The sequence below is a fragment of the Podarcis raffonei genome, chromosome 10 (assembly GCF_027172205.1).
Source record: "Podarcis raffonei isolate rPodRaf1 chromosome 10, rPodRaf1.pri, whole genome shotgun sequence".
Taxonomy (NCBI): domain Eukaryota; kingdom Metazoa; phylum Chordata; class Lepidosauria; order Squamata; family Lacertidae; genus Podarcis; species Podarcis raffonei.
The window spans coordinates 73,711,548-73,739,435 of NC_070611.1; the positions used below are offsets into that span (position 1 = coordinate 73,711,548).

A 27,888-nucleotide genomic window follows, 5' to 3' on the forward strand; every position below is an offset into this window, starting at 1 on the left:
TGGTCGCAGACGGAGGGGGAGTCTCCCTGGATGCTTCAGTAGCCGGGCTCTTCTGGGTCTCCTAGCCCCTCTTCTCCTCCCTCTGAGCCTGAACTGCTCTCTGTCCCAGCCTCTTCCTGCTCACCAAACCCTGTTTCCTCCTCAGCTTGCAACACCTCCCCTCCCGTTCTGCTCCATTTTCTCCCTCTATCTGCTGATCGCCATCCCACCACCAGTCCCCAGGATCTGAGCCTTCTTCCTTGTGGGTCCCCCAGACTGGTGTCTCCTCCACCCCTGTACACAGCCAGTCCATGACAGCAAAAGCAGCAGCAACAGTAAAATCAGTAGGATAGCAATATGCACTGTGGTCCTCTGGCAGGAAGACTCCCTAAGCATGATTGACTAATAACCTCTGGAAAAATATTATCCTCCCCAACCCCAGAATAAGCGGTAGCTCTGGGGTTCCCCTATGTGGTTCATGAGTGAAGATGGGCCCTCCAGGAGACTTTCCTGGTACCTGCAACCCATCCTTCCCCCTCTTGCAGTTAGGCTTGGGGGGGGGGAGGAATCTCTCATTAAATTTTAAGTTTTCTTCAGAACGTGCAGGGGGCAGGGATGAAGTTCTGTTGAATGTTTGGGGATCATGCGGTGGTGGGGGATGAGAGAGTTTGGTGTAAAAACCACTCTGACACAAAAATACCCATCTTTCATGCTTGAGTACAGTGACTCCAGGGCCTTAGCCAAGTATCGGCGGGGTAGGGGCCACGTGTAGAACAATTCCCACACTGACGTCAAAAACACAAACAGAAGCAGCAGGAATTCTTCCGTAATACTTTACTGAGCTTTCAAAGCATACAGTTCTCACTGGGTCCCCAGTGAGGCACAAAACTTAGCTCCTGAGAGCAGATCCAGTTTCAGCAGTAAAAAAATACAGCACACAGGATATCTAAGTCAGGCACACACACCGGCAGAAGGGAGCAAGCGAGGAAAGAGGCTGGAAGGACACAGGGCAATGGAGGTGTGTTTTTCACTTCCCGTCGTTTTGGAAGGAGGTCAGCAACTCGGCATCTGCAGGGGCTTCACGAAGAAAAGCTTTCTGCCGCTGCTTGCAGGCACATCCCAGAAACACACACTGCGATTGACAGTGTATTGCCATATCAGTTGTTCTTCAAAGGTTATCGAGATGTGGTCTAGAAACCAGTATTGGACCAGATATCAATATAGAGCCCAGCCCTAATCCTCACTCACCACCAGCAAACCAGATTCATCCTCTCTATCAAAAGGTACTTTACCTCTTAGATTATACTCACATTGTTAGACATTGCCTTCAATATTTCATTGCTGTTCAGTTTTACATATAAACACAAGAACATCAAATACACATCGCGTGTTTAAGACTGATTTCGTGCTGAGTTCATTGCTGTGAAGAAAGAGTGGACACTGAAAGGAAAACGTCCCACTCTCCATACATCTAAATGGGTTCTTCCATGGGAAAGTCCCTGGATGTTCCTTAAACACTCCATTGTAAATAAAGCACTTTTTGCAATCTTTTCATTTAAACTGCTTCTCAAACTCCAGAATAAGCAGGTTGCCCCATGGGGTTCATGAGTGAAGATGGGCCCACCAGGAGACTTCCCTGGTACCTGCAGCCCCACATTCCCCGTCTTGAACTTAGGCTTTGGGGGGAAATCTCCCATTGAATTTCAGTATTTCAAGATGAGGTTCTGTTGAAGAAGAAGTGTTTGGAGATCATGTAGTGGTAGGGGTGACAGAGTTTGGTGCAAAAACCATCTTGTGTGCTTGAGTACAGCAACTCCAGGGCATGAGCTAAGTAGCAGCAGGGGAGGGGCCACGTGTAGAGCAAGTGCCACACTGAGGTCAAAAAGACACACACAGGCAGCAGGACTTCTTCAGTAATAGTTTACTGAGCTTTCAAAGGCTACAGTTATGACTGGGACCACAGTGAGGCACAAAACTTAGCTCCTGAGAACAAATCATTCATATGGTTTCTCCCCTGTGTGAGTCAGTTGATGCACGCTGAGGTGTCGACTCTGACTGAATTTCCTTCCGCACTCCATGCAATTAAATGGTTTCTCCCCTGTGTGAGTCCGTTGATGTATATTGAAGTTTCCACTATTACTGAAGCTCTTTCCACAATGCATACATTTATATGGTTTCTCCCCTGTGTGAGTCCGTTGATGTGTTCTAAGGGTTCCATTATCACTAAAGCTCGTTCCACACTCTATACATTTAAATGGTTTCTCCCCTGTGTGAGTCCGTTGATGTCTTCTAAGTTTTCCATTATCACTAAAGTTCTTTCCGCACTCCATGCATTTAAAAGGTTTTTCACCCGTGTGAGTCAGTTGATGCATATTTAGGTGTCCACTCTGACTGAATTTTCTTCCGCACTCCATGCATTTAAATGGTTTTTCCCCTGTGTGAGTATGTTGATGTCTTCTAAGGGTTCCATTATCACTAAAGCTCTTTCCACACTCCATACATTCATATGGTTTCTCCCCTGTGTGAGTCCGTTGATGTGTTCTAAGGGTTCTATTATCACGAAAGCTCTTTCCACACTCCATGCATTCATATGGTTTCTCTCATCTGTGTGACCGTTGATGTGTTCTAAGTTTTCCATTATCACTAAATCTCTTTCCGCACTCAATGCATTTAAATGGTTTTTCCCCTGTGTGAGTCCGTTGATGTCGTCTAAGGTTTGCATTGAAACTGAAGCTCTTTCCACACTCCATACATTCATATGGTTTCTCCCCTGTGTGTGTCCGTTGATGTGTTCTAAGGTTTCCATTATCACAAAAGCTCTTTCCACACTCCATACATTCATATGGTTTCTCCCCTGTGTGTGTCCGTTGATGTGTTCTAAGGGTTCCATTATCACGAAAGGACTTTCCACACTCCATACATTTACATGGTTTCTCCCCTGTGTGAGTCTTTTGATGTCTTCTAAGGTTTCCAATGAAACGGAAGCTCTTTCCACACTCTATACATGTAAATGGTTTCTCCCCTGTGTGAGTCCGTTGATGTCTTCTAAGGGTTCCATTATCACTAAAGCTCTTTCCGCACTCCATGCATTTAAAAGGTTTTTCACCCGTGTGGGTCAGTTGATGCATATTTAGGTGTCCACTCCGACTGAATTTTCTTCCGCACTCCATGCATTTAAATGGTTTTTCCCCTGTGTGAGTCAGTTGGTGTCTTCTAAGGGTTCCATTATCACTAAAGCTCTTTCCACACTCCATACATTCACATGGTTTCTCCTCTGTGTGAGTCCGTTGATGTCTTCTAAGGCTTCCTTTGAAACTGAAGCTCTTTCCGCACTCCATACATTCATATGGTTTCTCCCCTGTGTGAGTCCGTTGATGTAAATTGAAGTTTCCACTATTACTGAAGCTCTTTCCACAATGCATACATTTATATGGTTTCTCCCCTGTGTGAGTCCGTTGATGTGTTCTAAGGGTTCCATTATCACTAAAGCTCGTTCCACACTCTATACATTTAAATGGTTTCTCCCCTGTGTGAGTCCGTTGATGTCTTCTAAGTTTTCCATTATCACTAAAGTTCTTTCCGCACTCCATGCATTTAAAAGGTTTTTCACCCGTGTGAGTCAGTTGATGCATATTTAGGTGTCCACTCTGACTGAATTTTCTTCCGCACTCCATGCATTTAAATGGTTTTTCCCCTGTGTGAGTCTGTTGATGTCTTCTAAGGGTTCCATTATCACTAAAGCTCTTTCCACACTCCATACATTCATATGGTTTCTCCCCTGTGTGAGTCCGTTGATGTGTTCTAAGGGTTCTATTATCACGAAAGCTCTTTCCACACTCCATACATTCATATGGTTTCTCCCCTGTGTGTGTCCGTTGATGTGTTCTAAGGGTTCTATTATCACAAAAGCTCTTTCCACACTCCATACATTCATATGGTTTCTCCCCTGTGTGAGTGCGTTGATGTCGTCTAAGGATTGCATTGAAACTGAAGCTCTTTCCGCACTCCATACATTCATATGATTTCTCCCCTGTGTGAGTCTCTTGATGTCCTCTAAGGGTTCCATTATCACGAAAGGACTTTCCACACTCCATACATTTAAAAGGTTTCTCCCCTGTGTGAGTCAGTTGATGCATATTTAGGCTTCCACTCTGACTGAATTGCCTTCCGCACTCCATGCATTTAAATGGTTTTTCCCCTGTGTGAGTCCGTTGATGTATATTGAGGTTTCCACTCTGACTGAAGATCTTCCCGCACTCCTTGCATTTGAATCCTTTTTTGCCCATGTGAGTCGGCTGATGTGTTCTATCAGTGAAAGTCTTTCCACACTCCATACCTTTAAATGGTTTCACCACTTTTGGGGTTTGTTTATGTGAGCTATGTGTGCTCATTCAATGAAGCATGTTCCACATTTCACACATTTTAAGGTCTATATCTAATGAAACCAAAGGTGCCCTTTCCCCTGGAAGTCTGTCTCTCTTCTCCATGACCCTCCTCAGCGTGGGAGGAAAGGAAATCCTGTTTGGGTTTCAAGGAAGAGAACAAAGGAAAAGAGAGCATATCAGATGCCATTAGCACCACCTCATATTTCAACATATACTATATTTCCCCTGCATGCTACCCAGGTTCCAAATTTTTAGGAAATGAAGATGCAATGATGTCAAATGATAGTAATGCATCAGCAACCTTTCATTATCCTCAGTCATCATTAATAAAGCAGCATGATCTTGGAAAACAGCCGGAAAACAAAACCCCCAGGTGGCTGTCACCAATGGAGGCTAAGGAAGTGAAAAAACTTAATATGGAATCTAAATGGCCAAAGTACTGGGAAATTATAGAACAGGAGGAGGGAAAAGTGAAATTGCAGAGTTATGAGAAACTGAAGTCAAAAGTAAGAGATTGGCTTCATTACTATCAGATAAATGAAGTCTTCAAACAGGACAGGAAAATTGGCTTCCAGGTGGAGAGGTCAAAATTAGAAACAGAGCTATTGGAACCCAATACTAAGAACTTGTCAAGAATGTATAACCTGCTGTTGAAATGGAATACACAGGATGAGATGGTTAAATCAGTTATGATTAAATGGGCACAAGACATTGGTCATAACATTATGTTTGCTGACTGGGAACAGTTATGGACCACCGGTATAAAGTTTACGGCATGTAATGCCTTGAGAGAGAACATTATGAAAATGATTTATAGGTGGTACATGACCCCAGTCAAGCTCGCAAAAATTTATCATATGCCCGATAATAAATGTTGGAAATGTAAGGAAACTGAAGGTACTTTCTACCACCTTTGGTGGACGTGCCCAAGGATCAAGGTATTCTGGGAAATGATTTATAATGAAATGAAAAAGGTGCTCAAATGCACGTTCGTGAAGAAACCAGAAGCCTTCCTCCTGGGCATGGTGGGCCAATTGGTGTCAAGGAAAGATAGGACGTTTTTTATGTACGCTACAACAGCAGCAAGAGTACTATTAGCGAAGTATTGGAAGACACAAGAACTACCCACATTGGAAGAATGGCAGACTAAGGTAATTGACTATATGGGACTGGCTGAGATGACCGGCAGAATCCGTGACCAAGGGAAAGAGACGGTGGAAGAAGATTGGAAGAAATTTAAAATTTATCTTAAGAACTGTTGTAAAATTAATGAATGCTAAAATGTTTTGGGTAATGCAAAAAAGAATTGCAGCGATTAGCAATTGGATATGAGAAATAAGATCTAAAGAAAGTATTGAAATTATATATTGAAATTAGGGGATGCTGAAAAGATTGATAACAGGGATGCAGAAAGGGGAGGTATGGGGAAGTCGTTGAAAGAAGGCTTATGAAATGAAAGGTTAAGAAATTATACGTGTTTATATGTTTGTATGTCTTGTATTGTGATGTATTGTCTTGTATTATGTGTGGAAAAAACCAATAAAAATTTATAAAAAAAAAAAAAAAAGATCTTGGAAAACAGCCTTTTCACATCAATTGTTTTCTCACAGGAAATGCAGCTACTCTCTCTCCATGAAAAGGCCCTCTCTGTCTCTGGTTCATCTTTCCTTTGGACATTTCCCATCATCGGCATCATAATCCTCCATCCACTCCTGTTTCCACCTCTAGATCTTCATGAATCACCTGCACAGTCCCAATGGCCTCAGGAAGTCCATGTGGACCATTATATGAGACCCAGGTCTACATCTTTTCCAGGGACTTTGGTCTGGGTCAGTCGGAGAACTAGTGGCAAGGCTTGGTGCTTGGGGTCAGCTGAATGGGTGCTCAGGGAAGCTCCTGTTCTTGGAGATGGACCTCTGTCTACATGCCTTGCATTGCATGGAGAGAGCAGGAGCAGCAGAAGGAAAGCAGCTGGCGCATGGGAATCCCAGACGGAAACACCCACCTCAATTGTTCTTTATAATAATGATGTGCTGCCTGATCTCTTGCACCGTCTTCTGACACAGGACTATCCTAATCTGGCACTGAAAAGCTGGATATTAAAAGCAAATGGATAACTCTACTTAGTGGAAACTTCATCCTTGAATATGTAGTACTGATTCATTAACAACCTGAAGTTGTGTTATTTCTGGAGATATGAATTTATTCCTGATCTGAGGGTTTTTTTCCTACTCTCCTAACTATATGTCAGTCTAGGAGATCGTTATGAAGGAGAAAGTTCTGCAACCTAGAGCCCTAAACAGCCTCGGCCCTATAGACCTGAAGGAGTGTCTCCACCTCCATCCTTCACTCTGAACACTGAGGTTCTCCTCTGAGGGTCTTCTGCTGGTTCCCTCCCTTCAGAGGTCAAGGAAATGAACAACTACCTGACATTTAGAAGACAGTTGAAGGGAGACCTGTATTAGGAGGTTTATAATGTTTGATGTTTTACTGTCTTTTATGTGTACCGGAAACCCAACCAGATGGGCAGGGTATAAATACTACAATCAGTTGTATTATCTTGTGATTTTTTTGTAGTTATTTTGGAATTCGTAGTGCAATATCAGGTCATGAAATGTTTTGGGTGGAGAAAATCACAGGGTTGCCGTAAACAATAATCCCACCCACACACCCTCATTCACATACAGTCTGTAAATTTGGGAAGGTCACACACCTCACCTGTGCTAATACTGGCAGTCTTTGGCTTGCATAGGCACAGCCTGTCTGTAGAGCCTCCAGCCACAAGCACTGTCTATCATGAAAATCGGTCCTTTGATTGGGAAGTATCTCAGCTTGTCAGTCACTCTGACATTGCCTATAAAAAGTAAGAGGAACAGAAATGCCTTTGAGGCGCACCTTCTATAGCAATTCTGAGATCAATTAAATAGGTTCTGCACCCCTGTTTCTGATGACAGGTGTACATTTTCCTCATCCTCAATAAACCATGCAGTGGAAAAGACACTTGAAGATAAAAGCCTGAGAGAGAGGAAAAGGTTTCTGACTGCTTCCTGGGGGGGATTGCGGAAACAAAGAGCCGCTTCTGAGAAGGCCCCTCCTCTCCCCTCTTCCTCTTCCTCTTTCCTCTCCTCTCCAGGACGAACAATGGTTGGACTGGGCAGATTCGCTGTGTCTGGGCAGGGCAGGAGCTTATGGGGTGGGAAGAGGATGGAGCTTGCAGGAAGGAAGGGGTGGGGGGACAGGACCCCCCACTTTCCAGGGATCCTTTTCTGGTTGCCTTGGAGGGGGGGTCGATTCTTGGGTGGGAGGGAGAAGCCAAGGAGATTCCTCGTGGGCGCACGATGGATGGAGACGTCTCCCCAAAGACTGGTCTTCCTTCCCCGCCCCCCGCCAGTGCTTCGCTTCCTTACCCCAGGGATGCTGCCCTCCCTCCTCCCCCCCGGCTCCCCCCCCTTAGCCCCCTCCCTCTCTCCCGGAGTCTGCACCCAGAGGCCTCCTTGGCGCGGCTCACCCCTCGCCATGCGCGACCCATCTCTCCATCCGGAGGGGCCCCACAAGAGGATATGGGCAGGGAAAGGGGGGGTCTCTATCCAGGCGTCTTTCGTGCCCCTTAACCCTTTCATGGTCTGCCTCTCTCCGCGCGGAGCGCACAGGGCCCCAGGGATGCCTGCGCGGGGGAAACGGGGCCGGGGAGTCCTCGTGGGACCCCGTGGGTGGGCGCCCCATGTCCACCCCTGCCGAGGAAAGCCCCCTTCGCAGCACACGTTCAACGGAAGGCGCTTTGGGGAGCTGGCGCGGAGTCCCTCTCGGGGTCCTTCTCTCCCCTCTCCCCCCCCCCGCGACCCCTTTACCTCTTTGTCCTCGCTCCTGATTCTCAATTCCTTTCCTGCAACATCGATGTTTTTTTTGGGGGGGTCCCCTGCCGCCCCTCCTCCCCTTTCCGAAAGGGCGCGCCCCTAGGGCTATGGCGCTGAGCGGCAATCCGGCGTAGAAGCTCCACTTCCGGGAGAAACTGGCAGTTTGGGAGGAGGCTCACCCCTCCCTTATTCCCGGAGCAGAAGCCGGATTGGAGGAGGAGGAGGAGGAGGAGGAGGAGGATCCTGATATTTTCAAAGGAGAAGCCCAGGACAGCCTTGCAGCTAGAGGGATGTCTGAATACTATTATGGTTCTTATTGGAAGAGGGCAGTTAAAAGGTGTGAGAAACTGGGGTTCTTGACAGGGGTGGGTGACGGGTCCATGTTTCTGAATGCCAAAGACTCCTCCTTTGTGACAAATCTGTGATGCATCAAAGATGCTGTGGAAAAATGTATTGTGGGAAATGGGGAGAGGTCTTAAAAATCCATGCAACCATCTTCTCGGGGTTCCTACTCTTGGTGTGTCTGAACCTTGTTGCAACAAATAAAGATCAGGTCAACTGACCGCCGTTTGCTTCTTTAACTTGGCTGGATTCTCCTTCTTTTGCTGACCGGAGGGACCCCCGGGGAGTGGCGCCCTGACGAGCTGGGCAGCGAAGGAAATCCGCACCCGGGGATATTTTCCTTCTCAACTCCTTCCCACCTGAGCCCCACCCCCTTACCTAAAAGCCAGACACAGCACAATGTGACAGGATTGTGACTCCTGCCCTCAGCAAACAAAATAGGACCCCTCCCCCCCCCCAGAGCAAAGCAACCCCGGGATGCTGAGGTCCCCCTATCCTTGAAATGAAAAGGGGAGGGGCTCGGGAAACCTTCCGGGAGCAGGCGGGGAGGGGGCTGCCCAGGCCCCAGAAGCTCCTTCTCGCTGGTTCCTCCCCATCGCCCTCCTGCTGCCTGCCTCCCCTCCGCTTCTACTGGTCCTTTGCAAGTGCGGGGAAGCTCTAGCCCCTCCGGCCCCCCTCAAATTCCTTCTAAGAGCCCCACATTGCACGGGGCAGGCTCACCTGCAGCAAAACAACACACAGCTGCCCTGGCCGAGTGGAGCCAGGCTGGGGCGCAACGTGGGGACCCCAGAAATGTGTCCCTAGAAGAAATGCGCCTCCCCCCTTCTCTGGGGTCAAGTGCTGCCGGTGGGCTTCCCAGAAGAGGCCCCTGCTTGGCCCCTGGGAGGACAGGGGCCCCTTGGGCCTGATCCTGCAGGGCTCACCTGATGTTCTGATGCAAGTGAACCCTCCTTTGTCCTTCAGGGAGAACAGGGTTTCCCAAATTTGGGTCTCCAGCTGCTTTTGGACTACAGCTCCCATCACCCCTAGCAGGCAAGACCAGTGGTCAGGGATGATGGGAATTGCCATCAGGATCTCCAGGTGGCTCTGGCAAGTGAGCCCAGCTGCATGTGACAAGAGTGGGGGAATTCCGTCCTGGTGTTACGGCCATTACAGGGGAGGTATTATCTGACATTATCCCCTGGGACGAGGAACCCCAGACCCCTCTCTCTTCAGTCGCAAATGCACGACTCACACATTGTATAAATACAAGAAAACACGGTCTCTGCATATTATGGATGGGATTTACGGACTTTGTGTTTTATGAATGGGATTTATGAATAACCGAAGCTCACCAATCAAGAGCACTATGTTTCGACAGCTAGCCAATGACGGCTGAAACTGCCTGCAAACCAGTGTTTCAGCTCAGCCTTTGCACGATTGTCTCAGCGCCCTCCTGCTGCTCAAAGTATATTAAATATAGCCATTTTGGTTTTGATTGCCTAAAGTTGCTACAATGTTACAAAGATTGTGTCTGAATGTATCCTTTCAGCTTGACAGCTCAGGGAATGATACCTAAATTTGTAAATTCATATAAAATCCATACTTTAACCGATTCTTCCCATTCCAACGCCATTTTAACTCTTAAGAAAAAGTAAATTTAGGCTTCACCCTCCTCCATGACCCTGGAAGTGGATAGCCACGTAGGCAGCAAAAACAGGGCCTCCTGCCATAATCCCCTGAGTACACTTCGCCCCACCCAGGGTGTGACCAAGGGGCGACAATAGACTTCCACAGAGGCAGTTGACCAAGCCAGGTGTTCTAAAAGCCCATCTCAGGAGAAGCCCTGAGGGCAAGGATGTAATTTGATTCTGAATTGATTTTAGAATGAATTGATTTTGGAAAGTATTTCAATTAATTGATTGTGATTTTATGTAAACCGTGTTACTTTTACTGTTGTTAGCCGCTCTGAGCCCGGCTTCGGCAAGGGGGGCGGGCGGGATATAAATATTATTATTATTGCTACTACTACAGTGGTACCTTGGGTTATAGACGCTTCAGGTTACAGACTCCACTAACCCAGAAATAGTACCTCGGGGTAAGAACTTTGCTTCAGGATGAGAACAGAAATCGCACGGTGGCAATGGTGGCGCGCCAGCAGCAAGAGGCCCCATTAGCTAAACTGGTACCTCAGGTTAAGAACAGACCTCTGGAATGATTTAGGTTCTTAACCAGAGGTACAACTGTATTATGTCGATAGTTTTATTGTTCTCTGGGTGATGGGTACTGGAGAGGTGTCCAGAGATGTATCTGATGGAGTGACCAACTGTTGAACTTGTGTAACCCTTTGATACCCCTCCCTATTTGTGACATACTAGTGAAGATGCTACTCGAAACGTATTCTGGGTGAAGAGGGGAAGTTTTAAAAGTCAATGTAAATTGTCCAGGGTTGTTCAAAAAAAGAGAGGTGCAAGGAGCTCCAAAAGGACCTCTCCAAATGGGGTGAATGGGCAGACAATACAGCTCATTGTCAATGAGATTAAAGTGATGCATGTTGGGACAAAAAAACCCTACGCCCATTAATATAATGTATAGGCTCATGGGTCTGAACTGGATTTCTCTGTGTGCTCTAGACCAGGGGAGAGGGGAGGTGGTCGCAGCAGGAGGGGGAGTCTCCCTGGATGCTTCAGTAGCCCCCCTCCTCTCCTCCCTCTGAGCCTGCCTGCTCACCAAACCCTGTTTCCTCCTCAGCTTGCAACACCTCTTCTCCCATTCTGCTCCATTTTCTCCCTCTATCTTCTCATCGCCATCCCACCACCAGTCCCCAGGATCTGAGCCTTCTTTCTTTGTGGGTCCCCCAGACTGGTGTCTCCCCCCCCTGCACCCCTCCAGTCCATGACAGCAACAGCAACAACAAGAGTAAAATCAGTAGGATAGCAATATGCACTGTGGTCCTCTGGCAGGAAGACTCCCTAGCAGCATGATTGACTAATAACTTCTGGGACTATGGAAAAATATTATCCTCCCCAAACCCCAGAATAAGCAGTAGCTCTGGGTTTCCCCTATGTGGTTCATGAGTGAAGATGGGCCCTCCAGGAGACTTTCCTGGTACCTGCAACCCATCCTTCCCCCTCTTGCAGTTAGGTTGGGGGGGGGGATCTCCCATTAAAGTTTTCTTCAGAACGTGCAGGGGGCAGGGATGAAGTTCTGTTAAATAAGTAGTGTTTGGAGATCATGCGGTGGTGGGGGAGACAGAGTGTGATGGCCTGGGAATCTGATTCAGAGGCTGAACCGGAGGAATCCCAGCCTGCACAGGAGTCCCCGCCTCCAGGGCCGGCTGAACTGGGGCAGGGCCTTGATTCTGAAGCACCTGCACCTGTGCCGGATCCTCAGGAGCAGGCACCAGGTGAATCCACTCTGGCTCCGGAGGTGGTTGAGGACTCAGTGCCTGCAGGTGAGTCTCCCCCTGGGTCCAGTAACCCTTCAGCCTCTCCTGAACTATAGAGGCTCAGGGCAGAGAGGCGAAGGAAACTGGTTTCTCCCAGGAGGAATCATAGAGTTGGAATAGACCACAAGGGCCATCGAGTCCAACCCCCTGCCAAGCAAAAACACCTTAAGTGCTCACCTTAAGGCCAGGAGAGGCTGGTCTCCTGGGGGTTGGGATCGCCCCTGGCCTCAGAGACGATAAACGCCAGTCAGCCCGGTCCCAGGTTGCGGGAGCAACGTCGTTGAAGAGCTGTTTCGGCCAGCACCCAGTCCGGTTCCCCCAGAGTTCCTGTCCTTGCCCCGGCCCCTCACTGTGGACCCCGCTTTGCCCGTGGAGGACTGTCTGCCAACCCTCGACTCCGGTCCTGGACCTCGCCCCACAGTAACCTCCCCCCTGGACCAGTACACAGAGTTTGGTGCAAAAACCACTCTGACACACAAATACCCATCTTGAATGCTTGAGTACAGCAACTCCAGGGCCTTAGCCAAGCATCGGTGGGGTAGGGGTCACGTGTAGAGCAAGTCCCACACTGACATCAAAAACACACATAGAAGCAGCAGGACTTCTTCCGTAATAGTTTACTGAGCTTTCAAAGCATACAGTTCTCACTGGGTCCCCAGTGAGGCACAAAACTTAGCTCCTGAGAGCAAATCCAGTTTCAGCAGTAAAAAAAATACAGCACACAGGATATCTAAGTCAGGCACACACACCGGCAGAAGGGAGCAAGAGAGGAAAGAGGCAGGAACGACACAGGGCAATGTGTTTTGTCAGGGAATGGTCTGAAGCCAAATATGGGGGAATCCATTCTCAGGCAGATCAGCTTTCCTCAGAAGCGGAGCTGGAGGGGGAGAAACGGCCCCCCTCGTTTCCAGTGGTCTCAGAAGCAGGGAGAGATGCAGACAGAGAGCAGATTAGACAGGAGTTACTTGGTTGGAGAGAATGACAACACTCAGCTGGGCCCTGAAGCCGGAAGAAGGATTTCCTCTGAGTGGAACATGTCCCGTGCTCCATACATCTAAATGGGTTCTCCCTTGTGAGACTCCCTAGATGTTTCCTAAACACTCCATTATAACTAAAGCACTTTTTGTAATCCCTCCATTTAAACTGCTTCTCCACTTTGAGGTTGTTGATGGTTTGTAGGGTGGCAACTATTAAAGTTCTTTCTGTGCATGTCTGTTGATGTTCCACTAGGACTGAAACTCTTATCTCCTTTGCTGCCATTTATATGGTTTGTCTCTTGTGTGAGTTTGTTGATGAAAATCAAGGATTCCACTCTGCCTGCAGCCCTGTGTGAGTCCGTTGATGTTTTCTAAGGGATCCATTATCACTAAAGCTTTTTTTGCAATCCATGCATTTAAATGGTTTCTCCCCTGTGTGAGTTCGTTGATGTCTTCTAAGATTTCCATTATCACTAAAGCTGTCCCCACACTCCATGCATTTAAATGGTTTCTCCCCAGTGTGAGTCCGTTGATGTTTTCTAAGAGATCCACTTTCACTAAAGCTCTTCCCGCACTCCATACATTTATATGGTTTCTCCCCTGTGTGAGTCCGTTGATGTTTCCTAAAGGATCCATTATCACTAAAGCTTTTTTCGCAATCCATGCATTTAAATGGTTTCTCCCCTGTGTGAATCCGTTGATGTGTTCTAAGTTGTCCATTATCACTATATCTCTTTCCACACTCCATACATTTATATGGTTTTTCACCCATGTGAGTCCGTTGATGTATATTGAGGTGTCCACTCTGACTGAAACTCTTTCCACACTCCTTACATTTATATGGTTTCTCTCCTTTGTGAGTCTGTTGATGTCTTCGCAGGGTTGCATTGAAACTGAAGCTTTTTCCACACTCCATGCATTTAAATGGTTTCTCCCCTGTGTGAGTCCGTTGATGTCTTCTAAGGCTTCCATTATCACTGAAGCACTTTCCGCACTCCATGCATTTAAATGGTTTCTCCCCTCTGTGAATCCACTGGTGTAATTTAAGGTCTCCATTCCGACTGAAGCTCTTTCCGCACTTCATACATTTAAATGGTTTCTCCCCTCTGTGAGTCCGTTGATGTCTTCTAAGGCTTCCACTTCGACTGAAGCTCTTTCCACACTCCATACATTTAAATGGTTTCTCCCCTGTGTGAGTCCGTTGATGCATATTGAGGTGTCCACTCTTACTGAAGCTCTTTCCACACTCCACACATTTATATGGTTTCTCCCCTGTGTGTGTCCATTGATGCATATTTAGGTGTCCACTCCGACTGAAACTTTTCCCACACTCCATAATTTTAAGTGGTTTCTCCCCTGTTGGAGGTCGTTGATGTGAACTATGTGTGCTCATTCAATGACGCATATTCCACATTTCACACATTTAAATTTCTATTCCTAATGAAACCAAAGGTGACCCATCCCCTGGAGTTCTGACTGTCTTCTCCATCTCCTTCTTCAGAGTGGGAGGAACGGAAATCCTGTTTGGGTTTCAAGGAAGAGAACTAAGGGAAAGAGAACACATCAAGCTCCATTAGCACCTTCTCCTATTTCAACGTCTCCTACATTCCCTCACCTCCTACCCATGCTCCCAATTTTTAGGAAATGAAGTTGCAATGTCATCAAATGATAGTAATTCATCAGCAACTTTCATAATCCTCAATCAATGTTCATAAAGCAGCTTGATTTTTTTTAAAAAATGATGTGCTGTCTCATCTTGTGCCCGTCTTCTGACGCAGGACTATCCTAAAACGATACTGAAAAGCAGCATATTCAAGGCAAATAGATAAACTGTACTTGGTGGAATGTGTAGTTCCTTTAAAATGTAGTATTGATTCACTAATGGCCTGAAGTTGTGTTATTTCTGGGGACATGAATTTATTCCTGTTCTCTCTTAAAGATCATAATCATACAATCTCATGGGGTGTTAGGGGAGCGTTAATACCTTTGGTGGGGGACATGTTGTCCACCTTCTGGGGTAATCTACCCACCATTGGTCCCCACCCTGCACTCAGCTCTCACCTGTGGCTTCCAGAAACTGTCAGGATGGAATAGGGACCACAATCCCAGGAACAGCTTCAACCGGCAGGCTAAAGCAGGTGAGGATAGATGATGGGTCTCAAATCCTTGGTGTATTAGGGAATTCTGTTGCAGGTGAAGGCAGGCCCTGGTGAATGGAAAGGATGAGAACAACAGTGAATCCCACAGTCAAGAAGGCAGATTCTGCCCATTCTGCAGAGGAAAGTGAGGGCAGATGGGGCTGATCAACCAGGGAAGGAAGCCCATCGAGAAGGAAAACTCTGGTCGTAATACTTTGGTACACTCCCTCACTTCCTCTTGAGTTAGCTTCAGGAGAAGAAAAAGCTGCGGAGAAAAACCTACACAAATCCAGAGTGGACTCTCTAAGGTGGTTGGATGGTGTCCTGCACACCTCCTTCCAGCCACTCCTGCAGCCAAGCTGATGCCTAACGTACTGCTCTGCTTTCCTTGGGACCATATAAGCCAGGCTGAGAAGGGGCTCTTGTTGTCTAGGCAGCCCTGAACCCCCAAACACACTGTCCAGCCAGTGCTGCTAACACAGCAGTTTCAGGGGGAGCGATGAACTCAGACCTGTGTATCAAAGTCTCTCCAAAGTGGAACAAGGAAAACAGAAGTGCTGTTTATATCACACATCAATTTAAAAGTATTCAGATTATTTGTCTTTTGAAGAAAAGACCACCAAGTATCGTATGGCCCCTTCAAACTTAATGAAAGTCTTGTGCCTGGAGCTTTTGGGGGTGCAGGACCAGGAAAGCTTCTTCCATCATTATCCTTCCAATCGGGATTCAGGCCTCATCATGGAACTGAAACCACCCTGGTTGCTGTGACTCATGATCTCCGATGGTCTAGAGGCTGAGAGGAAAAGCTGTTTCCTGGTTCTGCTGGATCTCTCAGCGGCTTTGGAGACCTTTGACCATGGTATCCTTCTGGACCCACTAGGGCAGCTGGGGGCCCTGCTATGCAGTGGTTCCCCTCCTTCCTCCTAGGTCATGTCCAGAAAGTGGTGTTGGGGAATGAGTGTTCTGACCCCTGGGTGCTCCCTTGTGGGAGCAAGGGTTGCCGTAAACAATAATCCCACCCACAAACTCTCATTCACACACAGTCTGTCAATTTGGGGGGGGGGGGTCACACACCTCATCTGTGCTAATACTGGCAGTCTTTGGCCTGTATGTAGAGCATGTAGAGCCTCCAGCCACAGTCTATCATGAAAATGGGTCCTTTGACTGGGAAGAATCATGCAATGGCTATCATTGGATGCTGATGGGTTGTATCTCAGCTTGTCAGTCACTCTGACACTGCCTTCAAAGAATAAGAGGAACAGAAATGCTTTTGAGGTGCACCTTCTAGATCAAGCCTGAGAGCCATTCCATGGACTCTGCACCCGTTTCTAATGACAGGTGTACATTATCCTCATCCTCAATGAAGCTGGCAGTGGAAAAGACACTTAAAGATGGAAGCCTGAGAGAGAGGAAAAGGTTTCTGGCTGCTTCCTGGGTGGGATTGCGGAAACCAAGAGCCACTTCGGAGAAGGCCTCTCCCCTCCCCTCTTCCTCTTGGAATTTCCTCTCCTCTCCAGGGGGACCAATGGTTGGACTTGGCTGAACCCCTGTATCTGCCATTAATTTGATTTTGAATTGATATTAGAACGAATTGATTTTAGAATGCATTTTAATTAATTGCTTCTGGTTTTATGTAAACTGTGTTACTTTTATTGCTGTAAGCCCCTCTGAGCCTGGCTTCAGCTGGGGAGGGCAGGATATAAATTATTATTATTATTATTATTATTATTATTATTATTATTATTATTATTATTATTATCTGGACAGGTCAGGGGCTTATGGGGTGGGAATTAGGTGGAGCTTGCAGGAAAGAAGGTGTGTCTTGTTAAAGGAGAAATCTGAGGGCTCCCTTGGACAAAAAACAAGGACAGCAGCCAGGAATACCAGAGCAAAACAACAGCCAGTAGGCTTGGTCTTTATTGAAGACTGTCGTGACAGGACTCCCACCTGCCACCAGGTGGAACAAGATGGAAGCCCTGAACAAAAGAGAACCCAAACTTTATTAGCTGCTACAATAAACGAAAATCTGCCATTATTCCCTTATGGGGGACACAAGAGCCCTCATAGAGTCCTTTGTAGGTTCTCCATCGGTCAGAGGAAAAAACAGAGGCCAACCAGAGAATATTCAGAAGCAAAGCAGCTTGTAAGCCTGATCTTTATTGAAGTGTTGCAACAGGGTGCCCCCTTCACATGCAGGAAAGGAGGAGGACCCAGAACAAAGGTGTGCCCCCCCCCTTATATAGACATTTTAAATTGCCCACCTTGGAGTCCAAACCAGCCCCAGAAACATCATAACTACTTCACAGAAAGGGCGGGCTAAAGCAGAAATCTGAGGGGGTTGTTTACCCCCTGTCTGGCAAGTTACCTGCTAATGCTTACTTGATTGATACCCTGGGGAGCCTGGACAGTCTTTTGTAATGATAAGTACTTAGTTCCTGAGCCAGGTCACAGGCTCACCCTATTCAAACCCTTAAGACAGGATTTGTGAAGGAAGAGGCAATGGGGAGGCTGCTCCATTTGACCTTGCAGAGAAAACACCTGGCCAGCCTGGGAGTCAAAATGGCTCCATGGCTGCTCTCCTGTGCAGGTTCAGACATGGGGCCTATATATCTATGTACGTGTTTGCCTGGTACATTTATGAACCTTCATTATATACATAAGACTTTAATTTATTTATTTCACTGCTAATCCCAATGTTACACCCCCCCAAACTACATCATGGTTACATCATGAAAGGGAAGGTCTGGTGGCAGTAATCTGAGCATCCTGGACCATAGTCCATAGTTCCCCTTGTCCTCCACCAAACACCCATCGAGTGTAACAAAAGAGACATTTACATTTCCCTGCTAGGAGCAGAAGTGCGTAAGTAGCCAGAGCAGGAAGGGGGGGAGCAAAAAAATACGACCGCCACGTGGCCTGACTTATGCCCCCCCCCCAACAAGAAAGGAATCAGCTGCCATGCGGCCTACAGCTGGAGGGTGGCGGATGGCGGGGGCGAGGGAGCCATGCCTTCCCCCCCCACTACAAAAAAAAAGAAGGCCGCCCCTGCGGCCTAGCTGGCCCCCCGCCCAGAAAGAAGAGCCACAAAATTACAGCCTAGCCTGGCAGAGGGGCCATGTCCCTTCCAATCAGGCCAGAACTTACCTTAATCCAGCCGCCAGAACAGGCTCCTGAGGATCCTGATTCTGGAAGGAAGAAAACCCAAAGAGGCTTGGACAAAGGGGTCAGCCTCTTTTCTTTGGCCTTTGCCCCACCCCCGGCTGGCCATCCATTGTCCTTCCTGACCAAGGGCGGGTCAAAGGCCGGCCCAAGCAGGTGGGAGGCACCCGCCCAGGTGAGCCCTATCTTGGTGCCACAAACCCCACCCACCTGTGAGAAAGGGTGGGCGGACATTCCCTGTTTCCCAGCCAAGCTAATCACACCCTTTTGTCTTCATCTGGGTTGGTTCTTTGTGGAATGGCTACCTGTCTGGCACTCAGGTATCAGGACTCTGTGACTCCTGCGTTACGGGTGAAAATGGGGCTTTGGCTTTTGCGCACACAGCCCCGACACCCAGGTAAAATTCATGCAAGGAGTGAAGCAGCCCAGAACTAAAGCGCGTTGGAATTTGTACTGTTACCGGAAAAATCCGAGGGCTCCCTTGGACAAAAAGTAAAGACACCAACCAGGATAAATTGGAGCAAAACAGCAGCCTGTAGGCTTGGCCTTTATTGAACTGTTGCAACAGGGTGTTCCACTCACTTGCAAGAGAGAGGAAAGACCCCGAAAAATAGTGTGCAAGGTCTTATAAAAACTTTTTGAAATTCCCCTCCTCTAGGTCAAGCCCACCCCCAGAAACATCATGCATACATTACAGAAAGGAGGGGTTGAGGGAGGAGTTGGTGGTAACCTGAGTGTCTTGTCACCTGGCTGGTTCCTCCTTTTCCCCCTCCCCATGAGTCACTTCCAGGAGACAAAGGGGAGTTTGCAGTTTCCTGCCCATATACAAGTTCTTTGTGATCTTGATTGTCTTCTGTCTGGGATCATCAGGGTTGGCATAGCAACTGGGCAGGGCTCCTGTGGATGTGCTGAGACGGTGAAGGGATTATGGCTGACCAGGAACAAGCCACCCCCCTTTGATAGTTCTTGTCATATGGAGTAAAATAAAATGGAACAGTGCAAATCCGATGTATGGTTGCTTTTCTATGAATTTATAACAGAAATGTGGCGTATGTAGTGTGTGAGTGTGTGTGTGTGTGTGAAGTTTGTACAAACAGAATGATTGGGGTGGGGGGGTTCCTGCTACAGTTCATCCTCAGATAGGTTTTTTCACCTCCTGATGTAGTGATGATGTAGTGATGATGCTCCACGAACTGCGTGCTGGGATAAGATAGAAACTTTTAAAAGTCCTTGTCACCCCATCCTCGGGGTTCAATTCCTCTTTGGACCTGTTGCGCAATAAACTTTGATCTACAGCTATTTGCTCCGGTTGGTGGCCGGACTCCTTCCTTTATTCTGCAGGGACCCACGGGCTCTGCCTGATGAGCTGGGTGGCTGAGCAGCCTCGCACCTGGGTCCCCCCCATAACACCAAATTAGCCTTTTATTGAACAGACCTAGGAGTAGACTTAGGGGGCATACAGCACCCGGACTCCGAGCCTTCTTCCCTTGGGGGTTCCCCAGCTGGTGCCTCCCCCCCTTTTCACCCAGCCAGTCCATGACAGCAACAGCAGCAACATCAGTAAAATAAGTATGATAATAATATGCACACTGGTCCTCTGGCTGGAAGATTAATAACTTCTGGGACTATGGAAAAGTACTATCTTCCCCAAATCCCAGAATAAGCAGTAGATCTGGGGTGGCCCCACGGGGTTCATGAGTGAAGATGGGGCCCCCAGGAGACTTCCCTGGTACCTGCAGCCCCTCCTTCCCTCTCTTGCAAGAAGGCTTGGGGGGAAATCTCCCATTAAATTACAGTATTTTAAGTTTTTTCTGAATGTGTAGGAGACAGGGAGAGGTTCTAGCGAAGAAGCAGTGTTTGGAGATCATACATGGTTGGGGGTGAGAAAGTTTGGTGCAAAAACCAGTCATATGCACCAATTTTTCATGCTTGAGTACAGCAGTTTCAGCAGTAAACAAATACAGCACACAGGATATCTAGGTCAGGCACACACACCGGCAGAAGGGAGGAAGGGAGGAAAGAGGCTGGAAGGAGACAGGGCAATGGAGGTGTGTCTTTCGCTTCCTGTCGCCTGGGAGGGAAGTCAGGAACTCAGCATATTCAGGGGCTTCACGAAGCAAAGCTTTCTGCCAGCAGCTTCCAGGCAAATGAGGATCCTGGAAACACACACTGTGATTCTTGGTGTGTTGCCATATCAATTGTTTTTGAAAGGTTATCATGATGTGGTCTAGAAACCAGTTTGGACAATATATCGCCCAGCCCTAATCCTCATTGACCACCATCAATCCAGACAAACGCTCTCCCCTTCTCTATCAAAAGGCACTTTACATCTTAGATCATAATCACATTGTTTGACATTGCCTTCAATATTTTATTACGATAGAGTTTTACACATAAAAAACCAGAACTTCACATACACAACATGTGTCAAAGACTGATTTCCTCCTGAGTTCATTTCTGTGAAGAAAAGAGTGGACTCTGAGAGGAAGACCTCCAACACTCCATACATCTAAATGGGTTCTTACATCTGAGAGTCTCTGGGTTTTCCTTAAACACTCCATTGTAAATAAAGCACTTTTTGCAATCTTTTCATTTAAACTGCTTCTCCTCTTTGAGTCTGTTGATGGTTTGTAGGGTTCTTCCTGTCCATGAATCTGTTGATTTAGAATTTCCACCAAGACTGAACCTCTATCTACTTTCCTGATATTTATAAGGTTTGTGTTTTGTGTGAGTTTGTTCACATAAATCAAGGGTTCCACTCTGACTGGAGCTCCTTCCACAGTCCACACATTTAAACAGTTTCTCCCCTGTGTGTCTGCTGATGTTTTCTAAGATTTCCACTCTGACTGAAACTCTTTCCGCACTCCATACATTTAAACAGTTTCTCCCCTGTGTGTCTGCTGATGTTTTCTAAGATTTCCACTCTGACTGAAGCTCTTTCCGCACTCCATGCATTTAAATGGTTTCTCCCCTGTGTGAATCCGTTGATGTTTTCTAAGGTCTCCATTCTGACTGCAGCACTTTCCGCACTCCAGGCATTTAAATGGTTTCTCCCCTGTGTGAGTCCGCTGATGTTTTTTAAGTGTTCCATTATCACCAAAGCTCATTCCGCACTCCATGCATTTAAATGGTTTCTCCCCTGTGTGAGTCCGCTGATGTTTTCTAAGTTTTCCATTATCACTAAAGCTCTTTCCACACTCCATACATTTATATGATTTCTCCCCTGTGTGAGTCCGTTGATGTATATCAAGGTGTCCACTCTGACTGAAGCACTTTCCGCACTCCATGCATTTATATGGTTTCTCCCCTGTGTGAATCCGTTGATGTGTTCTAAGGTTTCCATTCTTACTGAAGATCTTTCCACACTCCATACATTTAAATGGTTTCTCCCCTGTGTGAGTCCGTTGATGCGTTTTAAGTTTTCCATTCTCACTAAAGCTCTTTCCGCACTCCAGGCATTTAAATGGTTTCTCTCCTGTGTGCGTCCGTTGATGTATATTGAGGTGTCTACTCTGACTGAAGCTGTTTCCACACTCCATACATTTATATGGTTTCTCCCCTGTGTGAATCCGTTGATGTGTTCTAAGGTTTCCACTGATACTGAAGCTCTTTCCACACTCCATACATTTATATGGTTTCTCCCCTGTATGTGTCCGTTGATGTGTTCTAAGTTTTCCATTATCACTAAAGCTCTTTCCGCACTCCATACCTTTAAATGGTTTCTCCCCTGTTGGAGGTCGTTGATGTGAACTATGTGTGCTCATTCAATGAAGCATATTCCACATTTCACACATTTTAATGTCTATTCCTAATGAAACGAAAGGTGCCCCATTCACTGGAGTTCTGACTGTCTTCATCTCCTTCTTCAGAGTGGGAGGAAAGGAAATCCTGTTTGGGTTTCAAGGAAGAGAACTAAGGGAAAGAGAACACATCAAGCTCCATTAGCACCTTCTCCTATTTCAACGTCTCCTACATTCCCCCACCTCCTACCCATGTTCCCAATTTTTAGGAGATGAAGTTGCAATGTCATCAAATGATAGTAATTCATTAGCAACTTTCATAATCCTCAATCAATGTTAATAAAGCAGCATGATTTTTAAAAGAATGTACTGTCTGATCTCGTGCCCGTCTTCTGATACAGAACTATCCTAAAATGACACTTTAAAGGTGATATTCAGGACTTCCGGGTTAGCGCCATCGGCAATGGCGGAATTCCTCTGATCCAGAGGAACCCGCTCCGCGAAAATCGGGTCTTGCCGCCGCAGCGAAGGCGGAGACCCTTTAAAAATCCCAGGCGGAGGAAGCCTGGGAACGTGGGATTCGGCTGACACCAGGAGCGGCCCCCCTACCCACAGGGAAACCCCTTTTCGGGGGTTCCGAAGTGATGTGGGGTGAGCGGCGCGGTGTTTCGAATTTACCGCTATTTTTACGGAGTGAAGCCGCACAGCTGTTGCCGGAGAGCGCTGACTTTTTCTTGTGGACAATTGGATTTCAAACAACAACCCGTGAGTAGAATGGAAATTGGACTTTTAAAGTATTTTTAAATTTGCACCGATCGGGGAAGGTCCAAACAGGAAGTCCGCCTCCCCTTTCTGTAAATAAACTGAAGTAAAGAACCTGTCAACTAAGGTTGTGGAGTTTTATGTAAAGGATTTTAATTCTACTGATTGAAATTACCATCAATTTTTCTTGGAAGCAGGGGAGCCTGCAGGAGAAGGACAAAATTTGGGATTTGAAGTGCCACTTCCCTGAACCCGGGAGTGGTCCGTGAGAGCCCATTGACGATGAATAGATTAATTTGACAGCTGTAAAGTTAGCTGTCAAGATACAAAAGAGGACTTTGTTTCTATTGTCTATCTTTGTTACAAGCTTATGTTTAAAACGAAGGAAGGACTGTTACAATTTAACGTATGGGACTTTTGGGTCTGTGCTGAAAGGAGTGAAAAGGAACTTGAATCCCTCTAGAGGGAGCTTTGGGACATTGTTTTAAGGAGCAGCTGGGAAATTGTTTTTTGACCTTAGACTGTTTAAGGATGGCGGTTGGGAAGGAAATTGAGTCTGAATTGAACAGGACATTTTTTCTCTTGGGAAAGCTGCAAGACCAGATAAATGTTTTGACTACTAATGTTATAACTTTGGGAACAAAAGTGGGTATTAGTAAAGAACTCGATAAGAATTCGGCACAGGAACCTCCTTCAACTGAACAAACCGGAAAATTTGAGAAGGAGAATTATGTTGTGATTGAAGTGAAGAAATGGGGAGCCGTAACCCTACAGATGCAAATGGTGAACTACAATTTGAGGCCTGACATGATGGCAACAAGGAGAAGCAAATTTTTGGAGATGGAAGCCTGGCCTGGTTTGGAAAATGAAAGATGGAGAGATCACTTTATGTGGAGATCAGATAGCCTTTGGATTACAAATCTGAGCCAGGTGGAGGTTGGAGTTTCGGGGGCCTTTGGATTTGAAAGGAGCGTGAAACAAGATTTGGAATATCCTATAGGCTCCATTTTTAACCATGGAAGTTTGGCAGGAAGGAATATGATTACCGTTGGGTTGGAGCTTCCCCGAGATCTGGTTTTCAATACCAAAGACTATCAAAAAGACCGGCAGAGGTGACACGAAAGAGATTTAAGAGCCTCGGATTTAAGATCTCCGGGTTGATGGCTTTACGAGATTGATGGACTTTTGCTGGGGACCGAAACCGGGGAGGGGATCTGGTGGAAGGAAATTGGGAATTTAAAGTGTATATAATATAATTTGTTTTTTTGTTTTCTTAATGAGAGATGGGAAATTTGTGGAATGGAATCTTTTTTGACCTTAGGGAAACGTCTTAAGAATAAGTATAGATATATAGGTTTGGATGAGAGTTAAGATTGGATAAAGTAAAAGTGGATGGTTATTTGGTGAAAGAAAGAATGGGAAATTATAGTATAATAAGATAAGATATAAGGATAAAAATAAGATGAAGGACTGGTTGGAATATTTATATGAATTAGAATATAAAGAGGGGAATTATAGTATGTTAAGATAAATTATTGGGATTAAAATAAAGTTGGAAGGATTTGCTGGAATATCTAATTGAATTAGAATACAAAAATGGGAGGTGTGAGGAAGTCAAGAAAATAAGTGAATGTAAGTAAGTGAGTTAAAGGTTTGACTTGTTTTTTATTTGTTTTTCTCTTTTTTCTGTTTTTGGATGTGTATTGTTTTTCATTTTTTTCTTCATTTTTGATTGCTCTTTTTTTCTGTAACCTTTAAAATCTTAATAATTTTTTTTTTTTTTTTTAAAAAGGTGATATTCAAGGCAAATAGATAAACTGTACTTAGTGGAATATGTAGTACCTTGAATAAGTAGTATTAATTTATTTATGGCCTGAAGATGTGTTATTTCTAGAGACGAATTTATTGCGGTTCTGTCTCAAATATCATAATTATACGATGTCTTGGGGTGTTAGGAGAGCATTAGTTCCTTTGGTGGGGGTCATGTCATGCTCCTTATGGGGTAATCTATCCATCAATGGTCCCCAACCTGCACTCAGTTCTCACCTGTGGCTTCCAGAAGCTGTCAGGATAGAATAGGGGCCACAAGCCCAGGAACGGTTTCAACCGGCCGGCTAAACCAGGTGAGGATACCTGATGGGTCTCAAATCCTTGGTGGGTTGGGGAATTCTGCTGCAGGTGAAGGCAGACCCTGGTGGATGGAGAGGATGAGAACAACAGTGAATCCCACAGTCAGGAAGGCAGATTCTGCCCATACTGCAGAGGAAAGTGAAGGGCAGATGGAGCTCGTCAACCTGGGAAGCGAGGTCCTCGAGAAGGAAAACTGTGGTCCTAAACCTTTGCTGCCTGGTTTTCTTTAGGAAAAGAAAAGTCTCTAAGAGGGTTGGATGGTGTCCTGCACACCTCCTTCCAGCCACTCCTGCAGCCAAGTTGGTGCCTAACGTACTGCTCTGCTTTCCTTGGGACCATATAAGCCAGGCTGAGAAGGGGCTCTTGTTGTCTAGGCAGCCCTGAACCCCCAAACACACTGTCCACACTTGCTGTACTGCTAACACAGCAGTTTCAGGGGGAGCGATGAACTCAGACCTGTGTAGCAAAATCTCTCCAATGTGGAATATGTAAAACAGAAGTGCTGTTTATATCATACATCAATTAAAAAGTATTCAGAATATTTGTCTTTTGAAGAAAAGACCACCAAGTATCCGATGGCCCCTTCAAAGCTAATGAAAGTCTTGTGCCTGGAGCTTTTGGGGGTGCAGGACCAGAAAAGCTTCTGCCACCATTATCCTTCCAATTGGGATTCAGGCCTCATCATACGACAGAAACTACCCTGGTTGCGCTGGTTGATGATCTCCAATAGGCTAGAGACCAAGGGCAAAGCTCTTTCCTGGTTCTGCTGGATCTCTGCTTTGGAGACCTTTGACCATGGTATCCTTCTGGACCCTCTAGGGGAGCTGGGGCACTGCTGTGTAGTGGTTTCCACCCTTCCTCCTGGGCCATGTCCAGAAAGTGGTGTTGGGGGATGAGTGTTCAGGCCCCTGGGTGCTCACTTGTGGGGTGCCTCAGGGCTCTGTCCTCTCCCCATGCTTTTTAATATCTATATGAAGCCGCTGGGGGAGTTTTGGCTGGTGTTCACACGCATGTGGATGATACCCAGCTCTTCTCTTTTAAATTGGAACCAGTGAAGATGAACCAGTGAATGCCCTGTGTTGGTGCCTGTAGGTGGTTTGAGGATAGATGGTGGCTAACAGATTGAGGTTAAATCCTGACAAGACGGAAGCACTGTCCCTGTGGGACAGGTGGCAGACAGACTCTACCAGCCTGCACACTGTCTCACTAAAGTGGTGCATGCTCTGGTTATCTCCTGCTTGGACCACTGCCATGCGCTCTACATGGTGCTACCTTTGAAGGTGACCCAAAAACTGCAACTAATCCAGAATGCGGCAGCTGGACTAGTAACTGGGAGCAGCCGCCAAGACCACATATCATTGGTCCTAAAGGATCTTCCCTGGCTCCCAGTGCATTTCCAAGCACAATTCACACTGTTGGTGCTGACCTTTAAGTGTCATGGCTGCATTTTTCAGGAAAAGAAAAGTGTTGATCTAATGTATAGAGATCATTCCTCGTCTATTGGTTCAAGAAGGTTCTGGTGGTTTTACTCTTTGTGATTCAAAGTGGTGTTTTCTCCAGCTGGAACATTTTAGCTGATAAGGGAGTTTCCTTTCTGCTGAGAGCAGGTGGTGGGATCAGTTGTAATGAGATTATGCTGAACCTTCTTGTTTTTGGGAACCAGAAGAAACTGGTTTAAACTGGAGTGAGTCAGGCTTGTTATCCAGTCCCAAGGTTACTCTGACATGGAATTTTTTATAAATCGCAGTATTGAAAGGCGCCTGGTCCCACTTCCTATTCTGCTATTCTCTACTCTGCTTGTGTGTTTCTTACATGAGTGCTGTTTTGATATACTAAGTTAGGGTTTTACTGTAAGTTAAGTTTTTCCTATCTTTTGCCTTAGGTACTAAATTTCTCTGCTGAATGAATTTTTTGCTGCCTCTGAATGGTTTTTCCTACTCTGCTAACTGTATGTCGGTCTTGGAGATCATTATGGAGGAGCAAGATCTGCGACCTAAAGCCCTAAACAGCCTTGGCACTGTAGCCCTGAAGGAGCGTCTCCACCCCCATCCTTCAGTCTGAACACTGAGGTCCTTCTCTGAGGGTCTTCTGCTGGTTACCTCCCTGCAAGAAGTGAGGGTACAGGGAACCAGGCAGAGGGCCTTCTTGGTGGTGGCGCCCACCCTGTGGAACGCCCTCCCTTCAGAGGTCAAGGAAATGAACAACTATCTGACATTTAGAAGATAGTAAAAGGTAGACCTGTATTCAGAGGTTTTTTATGTTTGATGTTTTAATATATTTTATGTGTACTGGAAGCTGCCCAGAGTGACTGTGGCAACCCAACCAGATGGACAGGATATAAATACTACAATCATTCTTATCATCTTGTGATTTTTTGTAATTATTTTGGAATTCGTACTGCAATATCAACTCACAAAATGTTACGGGTGGAGAAAATCACAGGGTTGCCGGACACTGTAATCCCACCCACAAACTCTCATTCACATACAGTCTGTAAATTTGGGAAGGTCACACACCTCACCTGTGCTAATACTGGTAGTCTTTGGCCTGCATAGGCACACCCTGTGTGTTGAGCCTCCTGTCACAGGTATTGTCTATCATGAAAATGGGTCCTTTGACTGGGAAGATTCATGCAATCACTATCACCGGATGCTGATGGGTTGTATCTCAGCTTGTCAGTCACTCTGACACTACCTAAAAAGAATAAGAGGAACAGAAATGCTTTTGAGGTGCAACTTCTATATCAAGCCTGAGAGCCATTCCATGGACTCTGCACCCCTGTTTCTGATGACAGGTGTACATTATCCTCATCCTCAATGAAACAGGCAGAGGAAAAGACAATAAAGATGGAAGCCTGAGAGAGAGGAAAAGGTTTCTGGCTGCTTCCTGGGTGGGATTGCGGAAACAAAGAGCCACTTCTGAGAAGGCCTCTCCCCTCCCCTCTTCCTTTCGGGATTTCCTCTCCTCTCCAGGGGACCAATGGTTGGACTGGGCA

General features: G+C 46.4%; 2 protein-coding genes and 1 pseudogene across 4 annotated transcripts in view; all 3 read right to left on the bottom strand.

Moving 5' to 3' along the window:
- Positions 1 to 18,303, bottom strand: part of LOC128421948 (oocyte zinc finger protein XlCOF6-like) — a 43,400-nt gene extending 25,097 nt beyond the window's left edge. Inside the window, exon 1 of one of the 2 annotated variants that reach the window (XM_053405324.1) lies at positions 18,247 to 18,303. The gene's annotated coding sequence lies outside the window, so the exon portion shown is untranslated. The remainder of the gene's footprint in view (positions 1 to 18,246) is intronic. The other variant, XM_053405320.1, reaches the window with a different exon arrangement.
- The window catches only part of LOC128421947 (oocyte zinc finger protein XlCOF6-like), a 41,569-nt pseudogene continuing 14,479 nt past the window's right edge, over positions 799 to 27,888 (bottom strand).
- LOC128421997 (zinc finger protein ZFP2-like) overlaps positions 20,891 to 27,888 on the bottom strand; it is a 54,131-nt gene continuing 47,133 nt past the window's right edge. The window contains exons 2-3 of one of the 2 annotated variants that reach the window (XM_053405429.1): positions 24,810 to 24,932; positions 20,891 to 22,173 (exon numbers count right to left, since the gene is read on the bottom strand). In XM_053405429.1, the coding sequence (XP_053261404.1) occupies positions 21,135 to 22,025 (891 nt within the window). In that variant the 5' untranslated portion in view covers positions 22,026 to 22,173; positions 24,810 to 24,932 and the 3' untranslated portion in view covers positions 20,891 to 21,134. Of the gene's footprint in view, positions 22,174 to 24,809; positions 24,955 to 27,888 lie in introns of both variants that reach the window. The other variant, XM_053405428.1, reaches the window with a different exon arrangement.